This window comes from Pongo abelii, chromosome 7 (assembly GCF_028885655.2).
Source record: "Pongo abelii isolate AG06213 chromosome 7, NHGRI_mPonAbe1-v2.0_pri, whole genome shotgun sequence".
NCBI classification, from domain to species: Eukaryota; Metazoa; Chordata; class Mammalia; order Primates; family Hominidae; genus Pongo; species Pongo abelii.
In genome coordinates this window covers 157,916,147-157,938,383 of record NC_071992.2, presented here as the reverse complement: position 1 = coordinate 157,938,383, position 22,237 = coordinate 157,916,147, and the positions used below count along the sequence as shown (strand labels likewise).

The following is a 22,237-nucleotide window of genomic DNA, read 5'->3' as shown; positions in this document are numbered from 1 at the left end:
CCCACTGGGTCACCCCATCGGAGGGGCAGGGCTAAGCCGTCTGTCCCCGCCCCCAAATCACGGGTCAAAGGCTGCTCCCAGGAAAGCTGGATTCCCTGGTAGCTTCAGCAGTGGCCAGAGATCCTCCCAGAGAGAAACACAGGTGATGGCAGGTGAAGAATAGGAATGACGAGAGCCCGAGTGCGGGGTGAGGGAGCAAGAGCATCTGTGCCCAGCCCACCCTCCGGAGCCTCTCTACTGTAAGCTGGGAGGGCAACAGAGAGAAACCCAGAAGGAAATGCCATTGTGAAAGGGAAATTTGCCGGGAGCTCCGACAATGTTGAGGTTGGGGGGACACTCTGTGTCCATTCTGTGATCTGAGATGGCCTCTCAAGGAATGACGCTGAAGCAGGGGGTAGGCAGGCCTTAGGAGCAGCGTGTGCAAAGGCCCCGTGGCAGGAAAAGCCCCAGCTCCTGAGGACCATGAAACATCAGCCCAGGAGGCCTGTGGCTGGTGAGCAGTGAGCCGAGAGGAGGCCAAGGGCACCGGCGAGACAGAGGAAATGTTGGGGACTTGTAGGAGCCAGCCCCCTTCTCCTGCCTAGGGCCACGGCCTGACATTCCTTCCTCCGCCATCAGCATCACCCCCCCCAGCAGTCCCCCCCACTACACACTGGCCTTTGCTGCCTCCTCCAGCAGGTCAGGAAGGCCCTGCCTTCCTGAGGGACAGAGAAGGGGGCCAGGCAGAGGAAGCCTCTAGGTGGAGGCATGCAAGCCCCAGGCCCCAGGGGGTGGCTGCCAATGGAGGAGGGAGAGCAGGCTCGGCTGGCCTCCCCGGAAAGGCCCTGGGAGGTGGCTGCCAACGGAGGAGGGAGAGCAGGCTTGGCTGGCCTCCCCAGAAAGGCCCCTCCCAGTGCTCCCCCCACCAGGAGTTATTTTTAAAATCTCATTTTCAGAAAGCGGAGGAGAAAACCTCTTTCTTTTGCCTTTTCTCCACTCTTTTTTCTGTGAAAGCGTAGGAGGGGGTGTGGAGGAGGAGGGGAGCCCTGGAAGGCGAGGAGGAGCCCATGGGCAGTGTCCCAGCTTGGGGACCCGGGCCTGCTGCTGACCGGGGCTGCCCCACCCCGTGGACCCCAGAGCCACCAGTGGGACCCTCCCTGGGCAATCTTGGCATAGGAAATCAACCATCTGCAGGATGGGGACCACCCAGGGCCAGGAGGTGGACACTCTCTCTGTCCCCCTGGAGGGGACTCAGTCCATCCCTGCTGTGCATCTGACGGTAGGGAGGCTCAGAGAGGACAGGGACTCCCTCAGCCACGAGCACGGAGCCCCAGCAAGAGTCCAGAGCCCCGCCAGGCTGCAGCTGCTAGGGGAGGGCCAACCTCAAGACCCTGCAGCCCCTCTTGGGGATCCCAGCGCTGCCACTAGAGGCTGGGTCGGGTGTGCTCAGTGGTGGTTGTTTGTGGTGGTCGTTTTTGTTTTTCTCTGGTAAGAACACTTAACATGAGATCTACGCACTTAACAAACATTTAAGTGTGCAGTGCAGCTTCGTTAACTATGGGTGCAATGTGGCACGGCAGACTTCTGCAACTTATCTTCACTGAAACTTTATCCCCATTCAGCAGCAATGCCTTCTTTCCGCTTCCCCCGACCCGCCCTGGGAACCACCATTTTACTCTCTGCTTCTGACTTTGACTATTTTAGATTCCATATAGAAGCAGAATCAAGCAGCATTGGCCTTTCTGGGTCTGGCTTTATTGCACTTGGCATAAAATCCTCCAGGTTTATTCCTGTTGTCATATATGGCAGGTTTCCTTCTTTTTAAAGGCTAATATTCCATTGTGTGTATATACCACATTTTCTTTCTTCATTCATCTGACCACAGACACTGCGGGCGTTTCCGTATCTTGGCCATCCTCAACAAAGCCACTGCCATCATGGGAGTGCAGCTCTCTCTTCAAGATCCTGGTGCCATTTCCTTTGGCTGTAACCCAGTAGAGGGATTGCTGGATCAGATGGCAGGTCTATCTTTAGTTTTCCCAGGAACCTCCATGCTGTTTCCTATATTGGTTGCACCATTTTACATTCCCACCAACAGGGTACAAGGGCTCCCTTTCTCCATACCCCAACCAACACTTGCCATCTTGTCTTTTTGATGCCAGCCATCCTAACAGGTGCAAGGCGATCTCACTGTGGCTTTGATTTGCATGTCCTGGTGATTAGTGATGTCGGGCACCTTTTTATATACCGGTTGATTATTTGTCTTCTTTGGATAAATGTCGATTCAAATCCACTGCCCACTTTTTAATTGACTGATTTGGTTTTCTGCTATTGAGTGACAGCAGTTCCTTATATATCTTAGATGTTAACCCCTTATCAGAGAGAGGGTTTGCAAATATTCCCTCCCATTCCGTAGGCTGCCTTTTCATTTTGTTGTTTCCTTTGCTGTGCAGAAGCTTTTGAGTTTGGTGTAGTCCCACTTGTCTATTTTTGATTTTTCGCCTGTGCTTTTGGCTTCAAATCCAAAAAATCATTGCCAAGACCCATGTCAAACAGCATTTCCCCTGTTTTCCTCTAGGAGTTTTACAGCTTCAGGTCTTACGTTTACGTCTTCTGTGGGGGTGTCCACTGGTCAAACAGGGCGACTGTCTCCTGGGAAGGGAACTTCACAGAGTCAGGCCTTGGGGCAGCAGCCAGGGGAGCTGGTGGTGGGACCCAGCTGGACGAGGGGCATGGGTGTCCACCTGGCCCCTCCTGTCACTTCCAGTCAAACCACAGCCCCCACCACCCCGCCGCCCAGTCAAGCCCAGCACGGTTGAACAAACCGCCTCGAGAATAAATGCTATTGGAGCCCAAAGAAATCAGGGTGGCTTCCCCGAGGAGGCGGCCTGGGCGGGGGTCTCCAAGGACAAATAGGAAAGGGCAAAAATGAGTTTCTTTAGGAAAGTGGGAGGCAGGGCGCATTCCAGGAGGAAGGCACTGCACAAAGCCTCAAACCTGGCTGCAGCCTAGGAACCTCGGGGAGTTGGGCAGGGACAGAGAGAAGGAGCCTGGGAGGCCAGGGAGCTGCCCGGCCCTTGAGTCTGGCCCCTTCCTCATTGCAGGCGAACAGCAGGAGGGGGAACGACCAAGGCAAAGGCTTGGTGGTGGGACCCACGTGGCGCCCTCTGGCTTCACTGCCCCCAGTGGGTAGTGCCTGCAGCCCCAGGCCTAAGGCGGTGGGACGCCAGGCACCCCTACCCATGACGCCCTTTCTGCGGGTCCCTGGCTGGAGGGAGGGTGCGGCGGGGAGGGCGCGTGGGCTGGGTGGCACGTGTGCCTCTCACAGGCCCCCGGTCCAGGCCGCTGCCCTCCTGCAGCGTGAGTCCTGCCTGGGCCCGCAGCGCCATCTGCCGGCCGCGCGGGGGCCGGGTCGCGGAGCAGGCGGGGAGGGAGGGGGTGCCACTGGTCCAGGGGCCTCGTCCTCACCCTAGACTTGGGTCTGGGGACCTGAGTTTGAGGCTCATTTCCACCAGTGATTGCTGTGCGACCAGCCGCTGGCTCCTGGCCCTCTCTGAGCTCCACCCCAATCCCAGGGCGGTGAGCAGGGCCAGGCCCACAGCGGCCCCTCTGACCCTCGGACCTGCTCCAGTCTTACAGATGGGGAGGAGTGCACAGTGAGGCACGGCGAGGTTCCCGGGCACGCGGTCAGCAGAGAGGGGGCTGGATTTGATTCGGGGCAGCCTGCCCAGCCCCACAGGCTGAGCTCCCAGGCTGTCCCCGCTCCTGGTTCCTTCGGCTGGAGAGGATCCCAGAGGCAGCAAGCACCCGCACCCAGAGGGGAGCCCAGCACATCGCAGGTGCTCAGACTCAGACCCAGAGGGGAAGTCACAGCTCCAGCCCCGGGACCTGCCACCCGCACAGGGACCTGGACTTAGCAAACAAATGGCCCAAGCCGGATCATCCCCGGGTCTCCCAGAGACAACTGAGGCCCAGAGAAGGCAGGGGCAGGCCCGGAACCCCTTGAGGACACACGTCTGAGCACGCACCCACAAACACAGGCACACACGCACACTTGCTGTCCCCACAACACAGACAGGCCCTAGAAAGGATGCTGTGGACACTGGAACCATTGTGACCTCAGGGGTGAGGTCAGGCCTGCCAGGGCGGGGGAGGGCCAGTGCTGGAGACAGGGCCAGCTCACAGGCGTGAGGCCAGAGCTAGTGGTGGGTTCCTGTGGGTCTGCACTGCACCCCAACCATGGACAGGCAGTGTTCTGAAAGGCCACACAGCCGCACCCCGACGGGTAGAATGTCGTCAGCCGTGTCCCAAAACTCCAGGTCAGCTCAGCCCCAGCAGGGACCCCCTGACCCCCTACCAGTACTTGGCCTCCTCATCCGTCAGGGGAGCCTCCCTGCAGGCCGTCCAGGGCTCCTTGTGCTGAGGAAGGAGTGTCCTGCCCCCAAGAGCAGCCTGCGGGGATTGGAGTGGGGATCCGGTTGGAGGAGAGGAGGCCAGGAGGGCGGAAGCTTCAACTGGAGTGAGGGCCTTGCCCACATAGCCTGCACCTGTGTGAGGGCCAGAGGGACCATGGCCTGTGTTGCCAACAGTGCCTGCAGGCTGTGTCTGTGTGAACGGGTCAGTGAATGGATGGACAGACCGTCCACCTGCTTCTCTGAGCCTCGGCTTCTATTCAGCAGAATTGAGATGATACCACAGCCAGTGTTTCTGCGGAGATTTAAGGGACAGGAATAAAGGAAGGTTCCTCCACAGCCTTCCAGGGTCCCCAGGGAACCCCAGTGTCCCAGGAACCTGGAAATACACAAAGGGCATCTCTACCTTCCTGTATCCGATAGGCAGGTCAGAGCTGTCTGGCCCCTAGCCCAGAGCCCTGCCCGCCCCCTCTATGGGGACTCAAAGCAGGTTCTGCTGTCCAGACACTCGTCCACCCGGGCTGGGGCCCATAGCCAAGCCATGGGTTCAGAGCAGGATTCCTGGTTGCAATCCACACTGCCTGCAGTGGCTGTTCCGGGAGTGTCTCGGTACCTGCCTGTGAACTCAGGTATTTCCGGCCCTCGCAGTCCACGTTTGAATGTTGTCAGGCCTCCCTTCTCTGCCATAGCTTCTGTTGCTGCTAAGCCAAGAGTACTCCTCTGCAGATGTTTGCTAATAGTGTGTTCACATCATTTTTCTATTTTTAAAAATGCATTTAACTCGAAGCCACAGGGGCTGCGATGTGGGTTTGGAGGGACAAGGTACGGGCCTCGCTGGTGCCTGCGGCCCATGCCGTGACCACTGCTGTGCCTGGGGGAAGCTGGGCTCTAGCTCCAACAGGATCCTCACTCCCACTCCCAGAGTGGGCCGCAGCCAGGTCTGTCTGGAAGGTCACCCTTTCCAGGATCAGGGAACTGGCTAGTTTTCTGAGAGGTCACAGGAAGGAGGTGGCTTCCAGAAGGGGTAAACTGTGTCTTGACCTCTCAAGGTCAAGAGAGCAGGGTTTGAGGGCCTCCCCAGAGCTACCCTGGCCCTGAGATGCCAAGAGATGTCAGAACACGTGATCTCCAGGACGCAGGCTCTGGAGCTCTTCAGACAGCAGAGCTCAGATGTGCAGAAATGCAGCTGCTCAGGCAACCCCAACCCTCTGATGCAGTTATGGGATGGAGAAGCCTGGTGGGTGTCCTCCTACAGCCCTGGCAAGGGGACAGAAAAGAAAGGAGGAGAAGGAGACATGCTCTGGGCAGAGGGGCCAGGGAAGCAGAGCCTCACAGGGTCCACCAGCAGGCATTTGGGAAGCTGGATCTGATGTGATGATTGCAGGGGACGGACTGGATCCTGGAGAGGTGGGAGGGTTGTCACAGTGCCATATCCAAGGCCAGGATGGGGCCGGTGGTGGCTCCGGATACATCACCTGCTATGAAGCACTCCTTTCATTCTGCCAGTATTTGCTGAGCACCTGCTACGTGGACCAGGTGTTCTAGGTGTCAGGGATACTGCTGGGAACAAAAGAGATAAAGACCCTGCCCTCATGCCTTACATTCCAGGTAGGGAGACCTGCCAGTAAGACCAGAAGCAGGAAAGTAAACGATATGATGTTACAGGGCAAAAAGTGAAATGGAAAATAGTGAGGGTGGGGAGGGGGAAGTGTGGGGTGAGGATTTTAAATCAGTTCTTCAAGAAGGTGACAATTGAGCAAAGACTAAAATCAGGTGAGGGACTGAGCCAGGCATCCACCTGGAGGAACGGTGTTCCCCAGACGGAAGGAGTGGCCACACAAAGGTCGAGAGGTAGACGTGCACCCGGTGGTGGGAGCGTCCCATCACTGGGGTGGAATAAGCAGGGGAGAGCAGAACGAAATAAGGGCAGAGAGACCATTTTTGTTCTTATGTGTCTTTTTTTTCAATTACAGTATGATTTACAGATGACAAAATTCACTATTTTTAGCATATAGCTCTCAAATTTTGACAAATGTATATAGTCATGGACCCACCATCACAAACAAAATATGGCGGTGGGTACATGACGCCCAGACAGCTCCATATCCCAGACACTCCCTCCCGTCCCTTTGTAGTGAACTCTCTCCAACTCCCAGTCCCTGGGAACCACTGACCTGCTCTCTGTCTGTAGTTTCACCTTTTTCAGAATGTCATAAAAGTGAAATGACACTACATGTAGCTTTTGGAGTCTGGTTTCCCTCCTGGAGCATCCATGTTTTTGTGTTTATCAGTGATTCACTTCTTTTGTTGCTGAGTAGCATTAGTGTGAATGTGACATGGTTTGTTTATACATTCCCAGGGTGAGGGACATTTGGATTATTTCAGTGTGGAGATATCATAAATAAAGCCAGCATAAATGTTTGTGTATATATTTTAGTCAGTAGTCATTTCGCTTGAGCGAATGCCTAGGAGTGGGTAGCTGAGCCATTTGGTAAGTGTACATCCAACTTTATTAGCAAATACCAGGCTATCTTCCAAGAGGGCTGTGCCACTGTGCATTACCACCAGCAATGTATGGAAGCTCAGAGCTATTCTGCAACCTCACCAGCACTTGGTATTTCCAGTGTCTCTGATTTTAGCCATTTCAGTAGATGTGTAGTGATAGCCCACTGTGGTGTTAGTTGGTTTCCCTCGTGAGGAATGTTGAATGCTTTTCAGGTGCTTCTTTGCCATCTGTATGCCTCCTCTGATGCCTTGTCCCAGTCTCCTGCCTGTGTTTCCTTAGGCCGCTTGCGCTTTGCTTTGTTTTGTTTTGAGAGTTCTTTCTATATTCTGGAGATAGTCCTTTATCAGATATGTGATTTGCAAATACTGCCTCCAAGTCTGCAGCTTATCATTTTTTAATGGCATATCCCTTAATCTAAATAAAAGAGAGGGGGACCAGGTGCAGTGGCTCATGCCTGTAATCCCAGCACTTTGGGAGGCAGAAGCAGGAGGATCATTTGAGCCCAGGAGTTCAAGACCAGCCTGAGCAATATAGAGACACCCTGCCTCTATAATAAAAAAAACAAAAAAAAAAATAGGCAGACATGGTGGCATGCATCTGTAGTCCTAGCTACTTGGGAGGCTGAGGCAGGATCATCTCTTGAGCCCAGGAGTTGGAGGCTACAGTGAGTGAGCTATGATTGTGCCACTGCACTCCAGCCTAGGCAACAGATCAAGACTCTCTCTAGAAAACAAAAATAAAATAAAGACAGAGGGGATCTCTAAAAGAAAATGATATTTATTCAGGAATGGGCATCACAATAGTAATATGTGTGCCATGGTAAACCACATGCCTATTCAAGCCTGGGGCAAAGGTAAGTTTTTAAAGGCAAAATTAAAATGATTGATTATATAAGTTGTTCTGAAATAATAATTCTTGGCTACAAGGGTCAATAACAAGGCTGGGGTGAGTCCTAGGTTGGAAAGACAGTTTTCTGGGTAGATGACCTCACAGAAGTATTTGTGTGTGTATGTAAGGTTGCAATTGGCCTTTGTGCAAGGTTGTGGGTTTTGCAGTGTCTTTTGTGATAGTTCTTGCAGTCAGGCATTTGTGCATGAGAACCATTCCTTTAAGGCTTCCTCCAGCCCCATTTATCAGAGTTTTAACACAGTGACTCCATTTTGATTCCAACATGTTTCACATATCTTTCAAAAAGCAGAAGTTTTTAATCTTTATGAAATCAAATTTATCATTTCTTCTTTTATATAGTGCTTTTGGTGTCACATCTAAGAAATCTTTGTCTAACCCAAGATCATAAAGATTTCCTCCTATATTTTCTTCTGAAAGTTTTAGAAGTTTAGGTCTTACTTTTGGGTCTATGATCTTTTTGAGTAAATTTTTACATATGGTGTGAGGTATGGATTAGGGGTTATTTTTTGCATGTGTCTGTCCAATAATTGCAGCACCATCTGTTAATGCTTTTTTAATAGAGTTGCTCTGGCACCCTTATCAAAAATCAGTTGAAGCCAGGCACAGTGGCATGCATCTGTAGTCCCAACTACTCAGGAGGCTGAGGCAGGAGAATTGCTTGAGCCCAGAAGTTCGAGACTGCAGTGAGCTATGACCACATCACTGTACTCCAGCCTGAGCAACAGAGTGAGACCCTATCTCTAAACAAAACAGAACAAAAATAATCAATTGACCTTATATGTGTGGGCCTTTTTCCGGAATCCATGTTCTGTTACACATATTTATATTTATGTGCTTTTATCAATATTACATTGCCTTGATTACTATAGCTTGACAATAAGTCTTGACATTGGTAATGGTCCTCCAATTTTGTTCTTCTACAAAATCATTTTGACTATCCTAGTTTCTTTACCTTTCCATAAAAATTTTAGAAATAGCTTGTTGGTTACTACCAAAAAAAATTCTTGCTGGGGTTTTTATTGAAATTGCATTGAATATTTAGAAAAAGTTAGAGAAAATTAACATCTCAACAATATTGAGTCTTCCAATCCATGAACATGGTGTATCTATTTATCTTCTTGATTTATTTCATCAATATTTTGTAGTTTACAGTATACAGACCTTGCAATTGTTGGTTAGGTTTATGCCTAAATAACTCATGATTTTTGGTGCCAGTGTACATGGTACCTTTTTTATTTCAATTCCCAATTGTTCATTGCCAGTATGCATAAATATGAATAATTTTTGTTTATTGACCTTACAATTTGCAAATTTGCTGAACTTATTTTTTAGTTCTAGTAGGCTTTTCTGTAGATTTGGAATTTTCCACTTGTATAATAATGCCTTCTACAAATAAAAATAGTTTGTTTCTTCTTTCCCAGGCTGTATGACTTTTATTCCTTTTTGGTGACTTCTCACATTGATTAAGTCCACAGTCTAATGTTGAATGAGAGAGGTAAGAGCAGACTTCTTGCCTCATTCCCAGTCATGTGGAAAAATAGACTTTCACCATAAAGTGTGATGTTAGCTGTAGGATTTTTATAGATACTCTTTATCAGGTTGAGGAATTTTTCTTAATTCCTATGTTTATTTTAGAATAGATGTTGGGTTTTACCAAATATTTCTCTGCATCTATTGAGATCATTATATTTTCTTTCCTTAGTCAGTCAATCTAGTGAATTACATTGACTGATTTTTCAAATATTCAATTAGCCTTGTATTCCCAGGATAAGCCCCGCTAGGAGATGATGGATAATCATTTATTTATACTTTAAATTGTTTTGTTAAGAAAGTTTGTGTCTGTTCATAGAAGATATTAGGCTGTAGTTTTCTCTATTTCCAATATATTTATCTGGTTTTGGTGTCAGGTTTTGCCTCATGGAATGGTTGGGAAGTGTTCCCTCCTCTTCAATTTTCTGGAAGAGTTTGTAGTATTGGTATTATTTCTTCCTTAAACACTTGATAGAATTCAAGAGTGAAGCCAACTCAGCCTAAAATTTTCTTTGTGGGAAAGTTTTCAACTACACGTTCAATTTTCATAATATAGGGTTATTCTTGTTATTTAATTCTTGAGTAAGCTTTGGTATTTTATGACTCTAAGAAATGTGTTCATTTCATCTATGTCACCAAATTTATTGGCATAAAGTTATTCAGACTATCCCTTCATTATTCTTTTAATGTCTGTAGAACCTATAATGACGTACCCACTCTTACTGATGTTAATAATCTGTGTTTTTACTTTTTAGCCCTAATAAATCCTGCTAGTGGTTTATCAATGTTTTCATCTTTTCAAAAAAGTAACCTACTGGTTTCACTGATTTTTTTCTATTTTTTGTTATTTTCTATTTCATTGATTTTTGCTCTTTTTTTCTTGAGTTTAATTTGCTGTTCTTTTCCTAATTTATTCAGTTATAATCTGATTTCAGACCTTCATTCTTTTCTAATATAGGTGTTTTAATGCTGCACCCTAGGGATTTTTATATGCTGTGTTTTCATTTTTGTTTTGTTCAAGATACCTTTTACTTTCATTACCTTTTATTTCTTCTTTACCTATGGATTATTTAAAAGTATGTTATTTAGTTTCCTTATACTTAGGTATTTTCCATCTATCTTTCTGTTACTGATTTCCAATTTAATTCCATGTGGTCAGAGATCATGCTTTGTTGGATCTGAATCTTTTCCAATTTGCTAAGACTTTTTATGGCACAGAATATAGTCTGCCTTGGTAAATGTGCCATGTGTATTTGAAAATAAAGTTTATTCTTTTGTGGTTAGAGTTCTATAAATGTCAGTTCAGTTAGGTTGATTAATAATTGTTTGAGCCTTTTATAGTCTTACCAATTACTTGTTGACTTATTTTATCAATTATCAATAGATGGATGTTGAAATGTTCAACTAAGATTATTGACTTGTCTATTTTTCCTTCTAGCTCTAACTTCTTTGCTTTATGTGTTTTGAAGTTCTGTGACTAGATGCATGAACATTTAAGATTCTTATATCTCCTTGATTAATGAACTGATTCTCTTTATCCCTGTTATATTATTTACTCTAAAATATACTTTGTCTGACATTAATATAACCACACAGTTTTTTTATATTTGTGTTAGCATGGTATATCATTTTCTATCCTTTTACTTTTGATTGATTAGTATCTACTATATTTCAAGTGGATTTTGTATAGGCAGTGTACACTTGGCTCTTGCTTTTTTATTCAACTTGACAATCTCTGCTATTTGATTGTGGTGATTTAATAATTTATATTTAATATGACTATTGATATGATTTGGTTTTAGTCTACCATCTTACAATTTGTTTTCTCTTTGTCTCATCTCTTTTTATGCAATTTTTTCTCATCTTCTGCCTTTATTTGCATTGAGTATTTTTTATGACTCCACCTTATCTCCTTTGTGGACTTGTTAGCCACACATATTTTGTCTTATGTTGTTTTATTATTTAGTCATTGCTTTTGGGTTTCTTGTATACATGTTAGCTTATCTCGGTCTACCTTCAATTGAAATTATACCTTCCAGTAAAATTAAGAATATAAGCACCTTCCAATATTTTGTTTTCATTTTCCCCTCCTGGCTTTTGTGCTATTATTGTTATATATTTTTTCTATATTTGTTATAAACCCACAATGCCTTATTATTTTTACTTTAAATTTTAAAAATAAACAAATTCTATTTACCTCCATTTATCCCATTTCCGGTGCTCATTATTCTTTTGTGTAGTTTCCTATTTCCATCTGTTGTCATTTTCCTTCTGTCTGGAAGACTATCTCAAACATTTTTTGTAGTGCAGGACTCCTGGTGATAACTTCTTCTGGTGTTTATGTACATGAAAAGTGTTTCTATATCACCTTCCGTTTTTAAAGATATTTTCTCTAGGTATGGAATTCCAGCTTGGCAGGTTGTTGTTTCGTTTTGTTTTCTTCTTTCAGGGCGTTAAATTGTTGCGCGACTGTCTCTCAGCTTGTACCGTTTTCAACAAGAACTGTGCTCTCATTTTTCATTCCTTTCATGTGTCTTTTTTCTATGGCTGTTTTTAAGATTTGCTCTTATCATTGGTTTTGGGCAATATTATTTCAATGTGTCTTCATGTAGTTTTCTTTGTATTTCTTTTGCTTGGAATTCGTTGAGTTTCCTGGATCTATGGATTTATAACTTTCATCAAATTTGTAAAATGTTCAGGTATTATTTCCTCAAATATGTTTTCTTTCCCCTTCCTTCTGTGGGGATGCAAATTCCACATACAAAATGCCATGTGATGCTGTCCTACAGCTCACTAATGCTCTATTTTTTTCCAGTCTTTTTTCTCTATATGTTTCATTTTTGGATAGTTTCTATTGCTGTGTCTCCAGGTTCACTCATCTTCGCTTCTACATTGTCTAATCTGCTGCTAAACTAGTGTATTCAGAGTATGAAATGTATTCTTCATCGTTTTATATTTTCCATGTCTCTCCTTACCATGCTTATGTTTTGCTCTACCATGTTGAACATGAGAAATATATCATTAACAGTAATGGCAAAAGCTGCAATTACTTTTGCACCAACCTTATGGTTATAATTGTTTTAATGTTCTTGTCTACTAATTATATCATTTCTGTGTTGGTTTCAATTAATTGATTTTTCTCCTCATTGTAGATTGTATTTTTTTGCTTCTTTCCATGCCTAGCAAATTTTGATTGGATGCTAGACATTGTGAATTTTGCCTTGTTGGGTACTGGATATTCCTGTACTTTTAAAATATCCTTCAGATTTGTTCTTGAACACAATTAAATTACTTGAAAAGTTTGGTTCCTTTGAGGCTTTGATTTTAAAGCTTTGGTAGGAAGAGCCAAAGCATTGTTGTTTAGGGCAGATTTTTTCCCCCATTACTGAGGTCATATCATTAGCACTCTACCTAATGCCCTGTGAATTACCAGGTTTTCCACTCTTGCTGATGAGAAAAGGAACTCTTCCTAGCTCTGTGTGAGTTCCAAAGATTGTTCCCTCTACTCCTTTTGGAGCTTTGTGGTTCTTTCCCAAACGTACTGAGCTCAGATGAAGATGGGGAATGCAGGGGATCCCCTACAAAGCCCCAGAACTCTCTCTCCTCCTTTTGCAGCTCTCTCCTGTGACTCTTCCCAGCAAACTCCAGCCACTTTGGCTCCCCAAGCCTTTCACGTCCACTTCCTCCACTCAGAGAGACTACTGGGCTTTATCGGGCTCCCTCTCCCTGCGCTGCAAACTGGAAACTTCCCAGGCATCTGGCTGTGGCCATGCTGGGCTCACCTTGCTGGTTTTCCATTTTCAGGCATCTTCGTCCTGTGCTGCTGTTGTCTGATGTCTGATAATCATGGTTTTGTATATTTTTCCAATTTTTGAGTTGTTTAAGACAGGAGGGTGAAGCTGGTCCTTGTTACACCCTCGTAGATGGAAGCATCAGTGTCTTATGTCATTTTCAGGACTTTGGGTTTTACTCTGAGTGAAATGGGAGGCATATGGGTAGATTTTGAGTGGCATGATCTGCCATGCATCCCTCCCATGGTGGGACAAATGAATGGGTAAAATATTGAGAGATGAACTGTCTTCTAATGTACCACAGCATTCACTGATTTGATTTGCTGACTTTATCTCATTCATTGATGCATCCCAGGAGCCTAGAACACGTCCCACCCATAGTAGGCACCTGGGAAGTGGGTACCAAGAGTGAACAAATGAATAAGGTCAGGAAGTGGGTGAAGCAGGAGCCTGTGCCTGTCCCAGGGGCTCACCAGCAGAAGTCGTGATGGGGGACCAGGCTTGGGCAGCATCCCCAAAAGGAAGAACGCAGTCTCTTTTGGCCCATTGTGGCCACTAACACAGCCTGAGGTAGTGCTTTCCCCACATTTGCCAGAGAAGAGGAAGGAGAGGAGGAGAAGGCAGAGGCCAGCTTGAAGGAAGGAGAGGAGGAGAAGGCAGAGGCCAGCTTGGAGGAAGGAGAGGAGGAGAAGACAGAGACCAGCTTGGAGGCAGGAGAGGAGGAGAAGGCAGAGGCCACCTTGGAGGAAGGAGAGGAGGCCTTCCTTGGAGGCCCCTGCCTCCTCCCTTGCTCCGCTCTCACTGCTCCTGCAGCTCCCCCGCTCAGAGACTCCACCAGATGTCTGGGTGACTGAGGCAGTCTCACATGTGATTGGAATGAGATGGCTCTCTCAAGTCAAAAGCCTGAGCTAGGGATACCATACCCTGGGCCCTGCCACGTCCCACCAGCCATGTCTGTCTCAAACCCAACCTCAGAACCTGACACTTGCTGGGAGGCCAGGCCCCACCAGGCAGGTGATGCTGCCTACTCAACAGTGTCCCTGAGGCCTCCAGACCCCTGCCCTCCTCCCAGGGCCCAGCCAATCCATTGAATGGAAGGACAAACATATGAAGGATGTAGCTGAGCCCGATGGAAGCCAATGCTGCACTCAGCACCCCGTGTACTAACGCAGAAATATGCACTCAGATGCCAACACCCAGGGCCCCTCCTCCATTTCAGAATCTCCCTCCCTGTCTCCACATCCACGAAGGACTCATCTTGCATGAAGGTACCCCAGGACTCTGCCCACAGGGACAGATGTTCACACCCCACCACCATCATTCTTCACAAGTCGCAGAGCAGCCAGGCCACACTGATGCCACAGGAGCACAGGATGTTCATGACGGAGGCCTACAGTGCAGGTGACTGCCAGCCCTGGGCTCAGACAGGCAGGGGCGGGTCGGCCCAGATGGGGTCAGGCTCCAGCAGATCCCACCATGTCCCTCCACCAAAAGCAGTCCTGAGGGTGATGGCCAGAGGGAGTCTCCACTCCAGGACCTTGAGGGTATCAAGTGGTGTGGACATAGTGAAGCTTTCAGCAAAGAACCCTGCACACCCGGCTTGGCCTCTTCATGCCTCCTGAGGCACCATCCAAAGCCCAAATAATGCCCCAGCTCACCCTACACTCCGCCCTCCGCTATCCTCCCTTTCCCTTTCACACCTCGGAACGACAGTCCAGGCCTAGCCCCTGCCTTATTCAAACACCGTTGAATGCTGGATGACTGGATGGATGGTGAAAGGATAAAAGAATGGTTGGGGGGATGGAGGGATGAATTCATGAGTGGATGGGTGGGTGAATAAATTTATGAATAAATGGATGTTGGGCAGATGGGCAGGTAGATGAATGGAAAGATAGATGAGCAGGTGGATTAGTAGATGGAAGGATGGACAGATGGAACATGTGGGTGGATGGACAGATGGCTGGATGGACAGGTGGATGAGTGGATGATGGGCGGATGGGAATATGAATGGTGAGTGAGGACGTGCTCATGCACCTGTACTCCTGCTCCTTACCTATGTTGAACCCCAGAAAGTCCATCTGGACAGTCAGGAGGTCCTGGACTTCTCATACATCCATTCCCCAGTTCTCATTTTCAGAGCACTCCTTCCATCCCCAGACCCACCATCCTGCCTGCCAAGCCTTGCTGCCACAATGTGAGCAACCCACAGCTTGCTCACACATGCCTTCTTGCCAACCTTAGCCACCTGCTTCAAGATGCTGCAGGACATGAACAGTGCCGACCCCTTCCACTTGAAGTACATCATCAAGAAGATCAAGAACATGGCTCATGGCTCCCCCAAACTGGTGATGGAAACCATCCACGATTACTTCATAGACAACCCGGAGGTGGGGACAGCTTGGGCCACTGGGGCAGGCACAGGGGGCAGAGGGGGAGGGTGGGACCCCAAGGTGGGCTCAAACCCTAGATCTTGCCTAGAACACCTACATGACTTGGGGCAAGTCTCGATTTCCTCATATGTCAAATGGGCCAAATGGGGAGAGAGAAAAGTGGACCCGCATGCATTGACCACCCTCAGAATGCACTCATGAGGTGGCGATCCTGACCCTCACAGGTGGGGAAACTAAGGCGTAGGGAGGCCAAGGGATTTGCCTGGAGTCATAGAACCATGAAGTGGCAGAGAGAAATGGCTCCTCTCACACCCTCCCCATCCACGCCCCTGCCCACATCTCCCACACGATCTGACCTGATCTGTCCCCAAGCCACCGTTGGTCTGCCATCCACAGATCTCCAGCAGGCACAAGTTCCGGCTGTTCCAGACCCTGGAGACGGTCATCCGGGCCAGTGACATCCTGGAGGAGACCTGGGAGAAAACCTTCACGCGGCTCGCCCTGGAGAACATGACCAAGGCCACGGTGGGCCTCCCCTCCCGCAGCAAGTGGGCCAACCCCCCACGGGTTCTGGGAATGCCAGCGGCTGCCCCAGGGACCCAAGTGATGCTGGGCATGCCCAGCCTTGTGGCTTACCAAGCAATTTCCATCCAGTGACTCGCGTTCTTACCCCCAGCCCCTTCAGCGGGACAATCACACTTTTCCATCTCACTTTCCCATTTCAGGAAGGTGAGGCTCAAGAGAGCATTGCTTGTCTAAAGCCAAGGGGCTCGTAAATTGGGGGGCCCTCTCCCCAAAGGAGGTCTCTCCCTGAAGCAGGCTATGGTTCCCCCTGTACCACCTTCCTCACCATTGCATGGCAGCTGCCTGCAGCCCAGCCTCTGGAAGGCCTGCTGCGAGTCTAACCCAGCCTGCAGGCTGTAACTCTGCCCTTGGCCTCCACCTTCTGGGTTCCTGCTTGATGGAGACTTGGGGGTCTGGACCTGAACTGCCCCACCCACCCCACCCCACCCCACCTGCAGCTTGCAGTCCAAGAGCCGGCCCTAGCCACCAACAATCTCCACTCCAAGAGTGGAGACTTGGGAGCAGGTGGCTTAGACTGACTAGGCCAGGGCGGCCCCAGGGTACACCTCAATACGCACACACACTAGGGTGCCCCACACAGCAGAAGTAGACACCATTTACCCTCTGTGTGGTGCCGAGTCTTCATTCACGTGATTGTGCAGGAGGCAAAGGCCACTGAAAGGTCTTTAATACTCAAATCTCCCCCCAAAGCGAAAGGCACAGTGAAAGGCACAGCACACCCCACAGGGCCACACAGGCCTGTCCCACGCAGGGGTCAGGAAGCAGACAGAGGGACCATCTGAACATATCTTCAGGGCCGTGGTGGTGGGAAGTAATGAAGTAGGGACATCCCCTAGGAGCTACAGGGACACAGGCAGGTCGGGGGCATTGTAATGGGACTTCCATACTCCCCAAAAGATGTAAGCAGCTTCAGCTGCTCACCTGGCCCTATGATTCAACAAACTCAAGGAGAGGTTATTTGGAATAACAGACATCAAACAGCCAGCACAGGGCCTACAAGCATGGTCAACACACCCTCCACACAGGAGTTTGTGGCCCCATTTACGGATGGAGAGGCTGGAGCCCAGAGCCTTAGGGACTGGCCTGCAATCACAGCCCAGCTGGTGGGTGGCAGGTGGGACATGCCCCTTTGCTTCCCCAGAGAAGTGAATGAGGCCACCCTGGGTGTGAGAGACAGCAAAATGGGAAGCAAGGGCCCTGTCCTCCTATTTCTTTTTTCCACCTCATTTTTCTTTTGGAATCCTATGCATGTGTTTGTCACACTCACCACTGCGAAGTCTATCAGGCGTCTCTGCAGTTTACAGATCGATGATCCTAGGGAGCTGGGGTCGGGGAGCGGTTCCCCCAGGGAGGCGAGGGCTTTGGTACACTCTCAGGGGTGTGGTCTGGCCTCAGCCTCCCTTAGGGTGGACAAGACCCTCCTGGGGCTTCATGAGGAGGGGCCCCTGCATGGAGTCTGGCATGAACGAGGCCAGGACTGGTCTACATTTTCTGCTTCTGAACACACCGCAGCCCCGCTCCAGCCCCCAGAGTAAGTGGACACTTGTGTGGGTCCTACCTGCCCCCTGGGACACAGAGGGACACTTCTGTGGGTCCTACCCACCACCTGGGACACAGAGGGGCATCAGGCACTCTGTCACCTAGCTCAGGACCAGCCGAGTTCAGACAATCTTTCAGCCCAGCATAGAGCTTGGAGTCAGCGAGGACCGGCCTGGGCCCGCACTCCTGTTGCCCTGCTCCAGTGGGGGACTGTGTTTCCTACACCCTAAGTCTCCCCTTTCCCGATTTACTTTCTTAAACCGGAGACAAACTTCAGCTTCTGGGAGGTGCTTCTTGGGGAAGGGCTTAAGGGAAGTAAGGTTTTGAGCCTCTGCATTTCCAGAAATCTCTGGATTCGATTTCACACTGGACTGTGGGTTGGCAACTGCTGTCCATTGTCCTCTGGCCCTCGTGACTGTTGAGGATCCAGAGTCACTCTGAACCATGATCCTTCACACGCAACCTGATGTCTGCTGGGGGGCTCGGGCTCGTGGAGTCTTTGCCCTGCCCATTCCGCAGGAGTGGAACTCACTCTGGGTGCAGCATTAGCCACCACGCTTTGTGGTCACGTATCCCTTCCATCTGGCTACCTGAGCCCTTGGTTCCACCGTAGAGTGACCAGGTGAGCCCACTGCTAACCACCCTCACCCAGCTACGTCAGCATCTCTCCATCTTCCCTATCTTCCCTTCTACGCTCTGAGGAGTCCCAGGGAGACGCTCACCCAGGGACCCTGCCTAGAGGTCAGGGTCCCATCCCATGGCAGTCATGCCAAGCCTGGCCTGGGAAGTGAGTATTCCTGGAGTTTACAGGCCTGGCAACCCCTGGGTAGAGACACTCATCTGCCCTCTCCAGAGACTGAGTCCCCAGAGTCTTGCTGGGGTGGGACAGGCCCAGCTCCCTTCACGTGTGCAGAGTGTGGGAGGTACATCTAGGGACTCAACTACTTCTAAAACCACATCACCTTTAGTTTCAGCCCCCTCCACTGCCCCTCCAGTTCTAGGGGTTGGGAGACAAGAGGCCCCCCCCATCTTCAAATAGTGGGGGACGGTGCCGTGTGGGTGAGCTGGCCGCTCAGCCTCTGTTCCACTAGCCTACACGTGATCTTCAGGCCCTCACCTACCTGCTTCCCGCTTCCACAGTGCGGTTGCTATTGTCCTTTTTAAAAAATCTCCTAAATGTAGTGTTAGCTGAGGTAGGTTTTTTGAAAGAGCAAAATCAGATTCAATCACCGTCTTCACAAGAAGCCCCTGTAACCATACTTACCATAAGTTATAAATGATATATCTATTTCATGCGATGATTCAAGCTGCATGGCAGGGCTCAGACACCCCCACTTTCAGACGCCCCCAAGTGCAGGCAGGCCTCCTGTTCACCTGCCTCAGAGCCACAGAAGCTGCCTTATGGTTCCCATGAAGACAGAGAAAAGAGTAGAAATCAAAATTGCAGCAAGACCTAAAGGGATACCCACACGCTTGTTGAGAAAGTCCCAGGTGTGACCACACAGAGCCAGACTCTGGGACCCATGTGGTTCCTTCCTGCTGAAGATGCCCCTCCACTGGACAGTGGGGGCTCGGCCAGGGTCAGGGAGGCCAGGGACCCAGTCAGAGGGGCTCTGCCCTTGAGCAGCTGATGCCCTGGCTCTCCTGGACAGGAACATAGCCTCTGGTTCTGAATTCATGGTGAAAGACGTGACATTGTCCCGAGCCGCCGGGAGCTCAGGAGGAGAGGTGATGTGGGCTGGAGGTTTCAGGATGAGTGCCCTGAACCCAGGCCTTGGAGCAGGCTCTAAGCGGGAGTGGAGGTGCAGGCAGGCACACAGCGTGAGCAAGGGCTCAGAGGTAGGGAGGAAGAGGAGGAGGTGTTCCAGCAATGGACGCAGACCAGGAAGGCCTCAGACTCCCTCAGCCTCAGTTTTCTACCAAAAGAAACATGGGCTGTGGCTGCTGTCCTGCCCCTCAAACCAGCCCTGGCATGAGAAGACATGAGATCTCGTAACAAGCCGCTCTTTCTCTACCTCCCGCCCTGCCTGCTCCCACCCCACCCCAGGAGCTGGAAGACATATACCAGGACGCAGCCAGCAACGTGCTGGTGGCCATCTGCAGGCACTCGTGGCGGGCGGTGGCGCAGCATCTGGAGACGGAGCTCCTGACGGGCGTCTTCCCACACCGCAGCCTCCTCTACGTGATGGGCATCCTGTCCTCCAGCGGTATGTCGGGCACCAGTTTGTGGACAGGACGGGGTGGGTCATGGATAGTGATCCAAGAGGTGGCTCTGAGGGTCCACATGGGCAGGGTACAGGGGCTGCACGTCACTTGTGCACCATGAGGTAGCTTCGTGCCCGGCAGCAACAGGCTGCTGCCCCGAGGACCCCCACTGCCCACCACCCCTCAGGGCCCAGGCCGTGCTCAGGATCTCCCTGGAAAGAGCGACACCAGGCCCAGCCGTGTCAGCCCCTCTGACGGCTCACCCACTCCTGCTGTCAGTATTGCAACAGCTGGACCTGGGCGGAGCCAGGATGACGGAGGAGGTCCCAAGAGGTGGCCCAGGACAGGTGTGAGGCTGGCACACGGCCGGGCAACTCCACCGCCAGCTGCTGCATCTGTCTCTTCCCTTGGTCACACAAGGCAGGTGGGCACTCCTCCCCTGGAAGATGAAGAGATGGAGCTCAGAGAGGCAGCATGGCCAGCCAGGGCCACTCCCAGCCTGTCACAGCCGGCAGTGTCTGGGCCCTGTGTCCACCATAGCCGCTGCCTCCAAGCTGCGGGAAGGGCCGGCCCGGACAGTGGGGCCTCTGAGGACCCCAGAGGAAGGACATTCGGGGAGTTGCTGACACAAAATAGCGAACACTTACTAAGCACCTACCTAGTGCCAGGCCCCCAGCCACATGAGGCGAGGGCCAGCCTTCATTCATTCACTCATTCATTCACAAGCATATGCTGCTGCTCTTCCCACTGGGAGATGCAGGGCTGCCTTGAGGGCAGCTGGGGGAGCCCAGAGAGGAGAGGGACCAGCTGTCCTGGGGCCATCAAGGAGGGCTTCCTGGAGGAGGCAGCCAGTATAGGCCACATCTAGAGAGATGTGTAGGAGGGTGAGGAGGGACACTCCCTCTGCCAAGGGCCTTGAGGAAGAGTTGGTCAGCAGCCACAGTGAGGGATGGGGTTGGGGTGTGTAGGAGGGTGAGGAGGGATACTCCCTCTGCCAAGGGCCTTGAGGAAGAGTTGGTCAGCAGCCACAGTGAGGGATGGGGTTGGGGTGTGGCAGGGCCTGTGACCTGCAGGGAGGCCCAGGCCCAGCAGGGGTGTTTGGACGCTAAGACCTGAGGCAAAGCAGGACCTGCTCGACTTAGCCTTGCATCTCCCACCCCAGGATTAGCAGGCTGGGTGGAGGTCCCTCTGCACCTGGGGGTACCTCTGAGGCCACCAGATCCCTCCCCAAAGCAGCCTCTCCCTCTGGGGTAGGTTCCAAAGTTCCCGAAAAGCTCTCCACTCTCACAATGCCTCCCTCCCAAAGGCTTATTTTCCCACTTTTGAGGGGCCATGCTTGGCACCACCCCTCCATTCACCATGAGTGAGCCCGAGGCCCAGAGAGGGAGCCCAGCCAGCCTGAGACCACACAGTAAGAGCAGCTGGGCCGCGAGTCCACCCCAGCTCTCTGAACCCAGAGCCAAGCCCGGCTCACGTCCCTCCAGCTCCCGCGCCCCACAGAGCTAGGGCAGGCAGAGGCCAGCAGCATCAGCCTGGGCCAGTGCTAAAGGCTGGAGGAGACGGGTATTAGACAGGGCCCTGTGACCCATCCCTCCTCCCACAGAGGAGCTCTTCAGCCAGGAAGACAAGGCCTGCTGGGAAGAGCAACTGATCCAGGTAGGGAGGGAGCCCAGCTCCCAGCCACCAGGCCTTCTGTGGGGGCAACAGGGGAGAGGCAGCAGGATGGGTGCCTGGGAGGAGGGGTAGACAGAAGGAGGGAGGAGGAAGGGAAGGCAGAGAAGGGGAGGGGAGGGAGGAAGAGAGGGTAGTGGGGAGACAGGGAGGATGGGAGGAAGGGGGAATGTCGGGGAGGAAGGAGGGAGAAATGAGAGGGAGGGGGAAAAGGAGGAGGAGGAGGCAAGAAGAGGGGATTGAGGGGGAGGAAGGAAGATCGGGGAACAAGAGGGAGCAGGGAGGGAAGGAGGAAGGGAGGCCCCTACTCTGCAGATGAGCACACAAGTCTGGAAAAGGGAGGGGACTGCAGTCACAGGGCCAGTCACTTCGGCACTGGGACTGGGGAGGGGACCACAGTCACAGGGCCGGTCACTGAGGCGTCGGGATTCAAACCTTGGTCTCCACGTACCTGGCACAGAGCACATACCCCACGTACTCGGCCAGAGCTGTCGCCCTGGAAGGCAGGAAGCAGGTTGGGGTGAACAGAGGGAGCCCCAGCCGAGAAACAGAGTCCGTGCAGGCCCATCCCTGAACACACACCCGAGTGAGTGAGGGGCTGACATGGCTGAGGGAAGGGACACGAGACCTCCGCCCCCTGGATCCAAGTTCATATTTAACCAATCACCACTCTGTGACCTGGGGGGACCCACTTCACCTCTCGGTCCCTTAGTTTCCTCA

General features: G+C 50.8%; 1 protein-coding gene across 11 annotated transcripts in view; it reads left to right on the top strand.

Moving 5' to 3' along the window:
• LOC100451616 (maestro heat-like repeat family member 5) overlaps positions 1 to 22,237 on the top strand; it is a 78,606-nt gene that overhangs the window by 1,890 nt on the left and 54,479 nt on the right. For 10 of the 11 annotated variants that reach the window (XM_054518926.2, XM_054518927.2, XM_054518930.2 and 7 more), the window contains exons 1-6: positions 3,616 to 4,298; positions 14,347 to 14,528; positions 15,369 to 15,514; positions 15,914 to 16,042; positions 19,689 to 19,848; positions 21,450 to 21,502. In XM_054518926.2, coding sequence (XP_054374901.2) covers positions 4,219 to 4,298; positions 14,347 to 14,528; positions 15,369 to 15,514; positions 15,914 to 16,042; positions 19,689 to 19,848; positions 21,450 to 21,502 — 750 coding nt within the window. In that variant the 5' untranslated portion in view covers positions 3,616 to 4,218. Of the gene's footprint in view, positions 1 to 3,615; positions 4,299 to 14,346; positions 14,529 to 15,368; positions 15,515 to 15,913; positions 16,043 to 19,688; positions 19,849 to 21,449; positions 21,503 to 22,237 lie in introns of those variants that run through there. The other variant, XM_063726852.1, reaches the window with a different exon arrangement.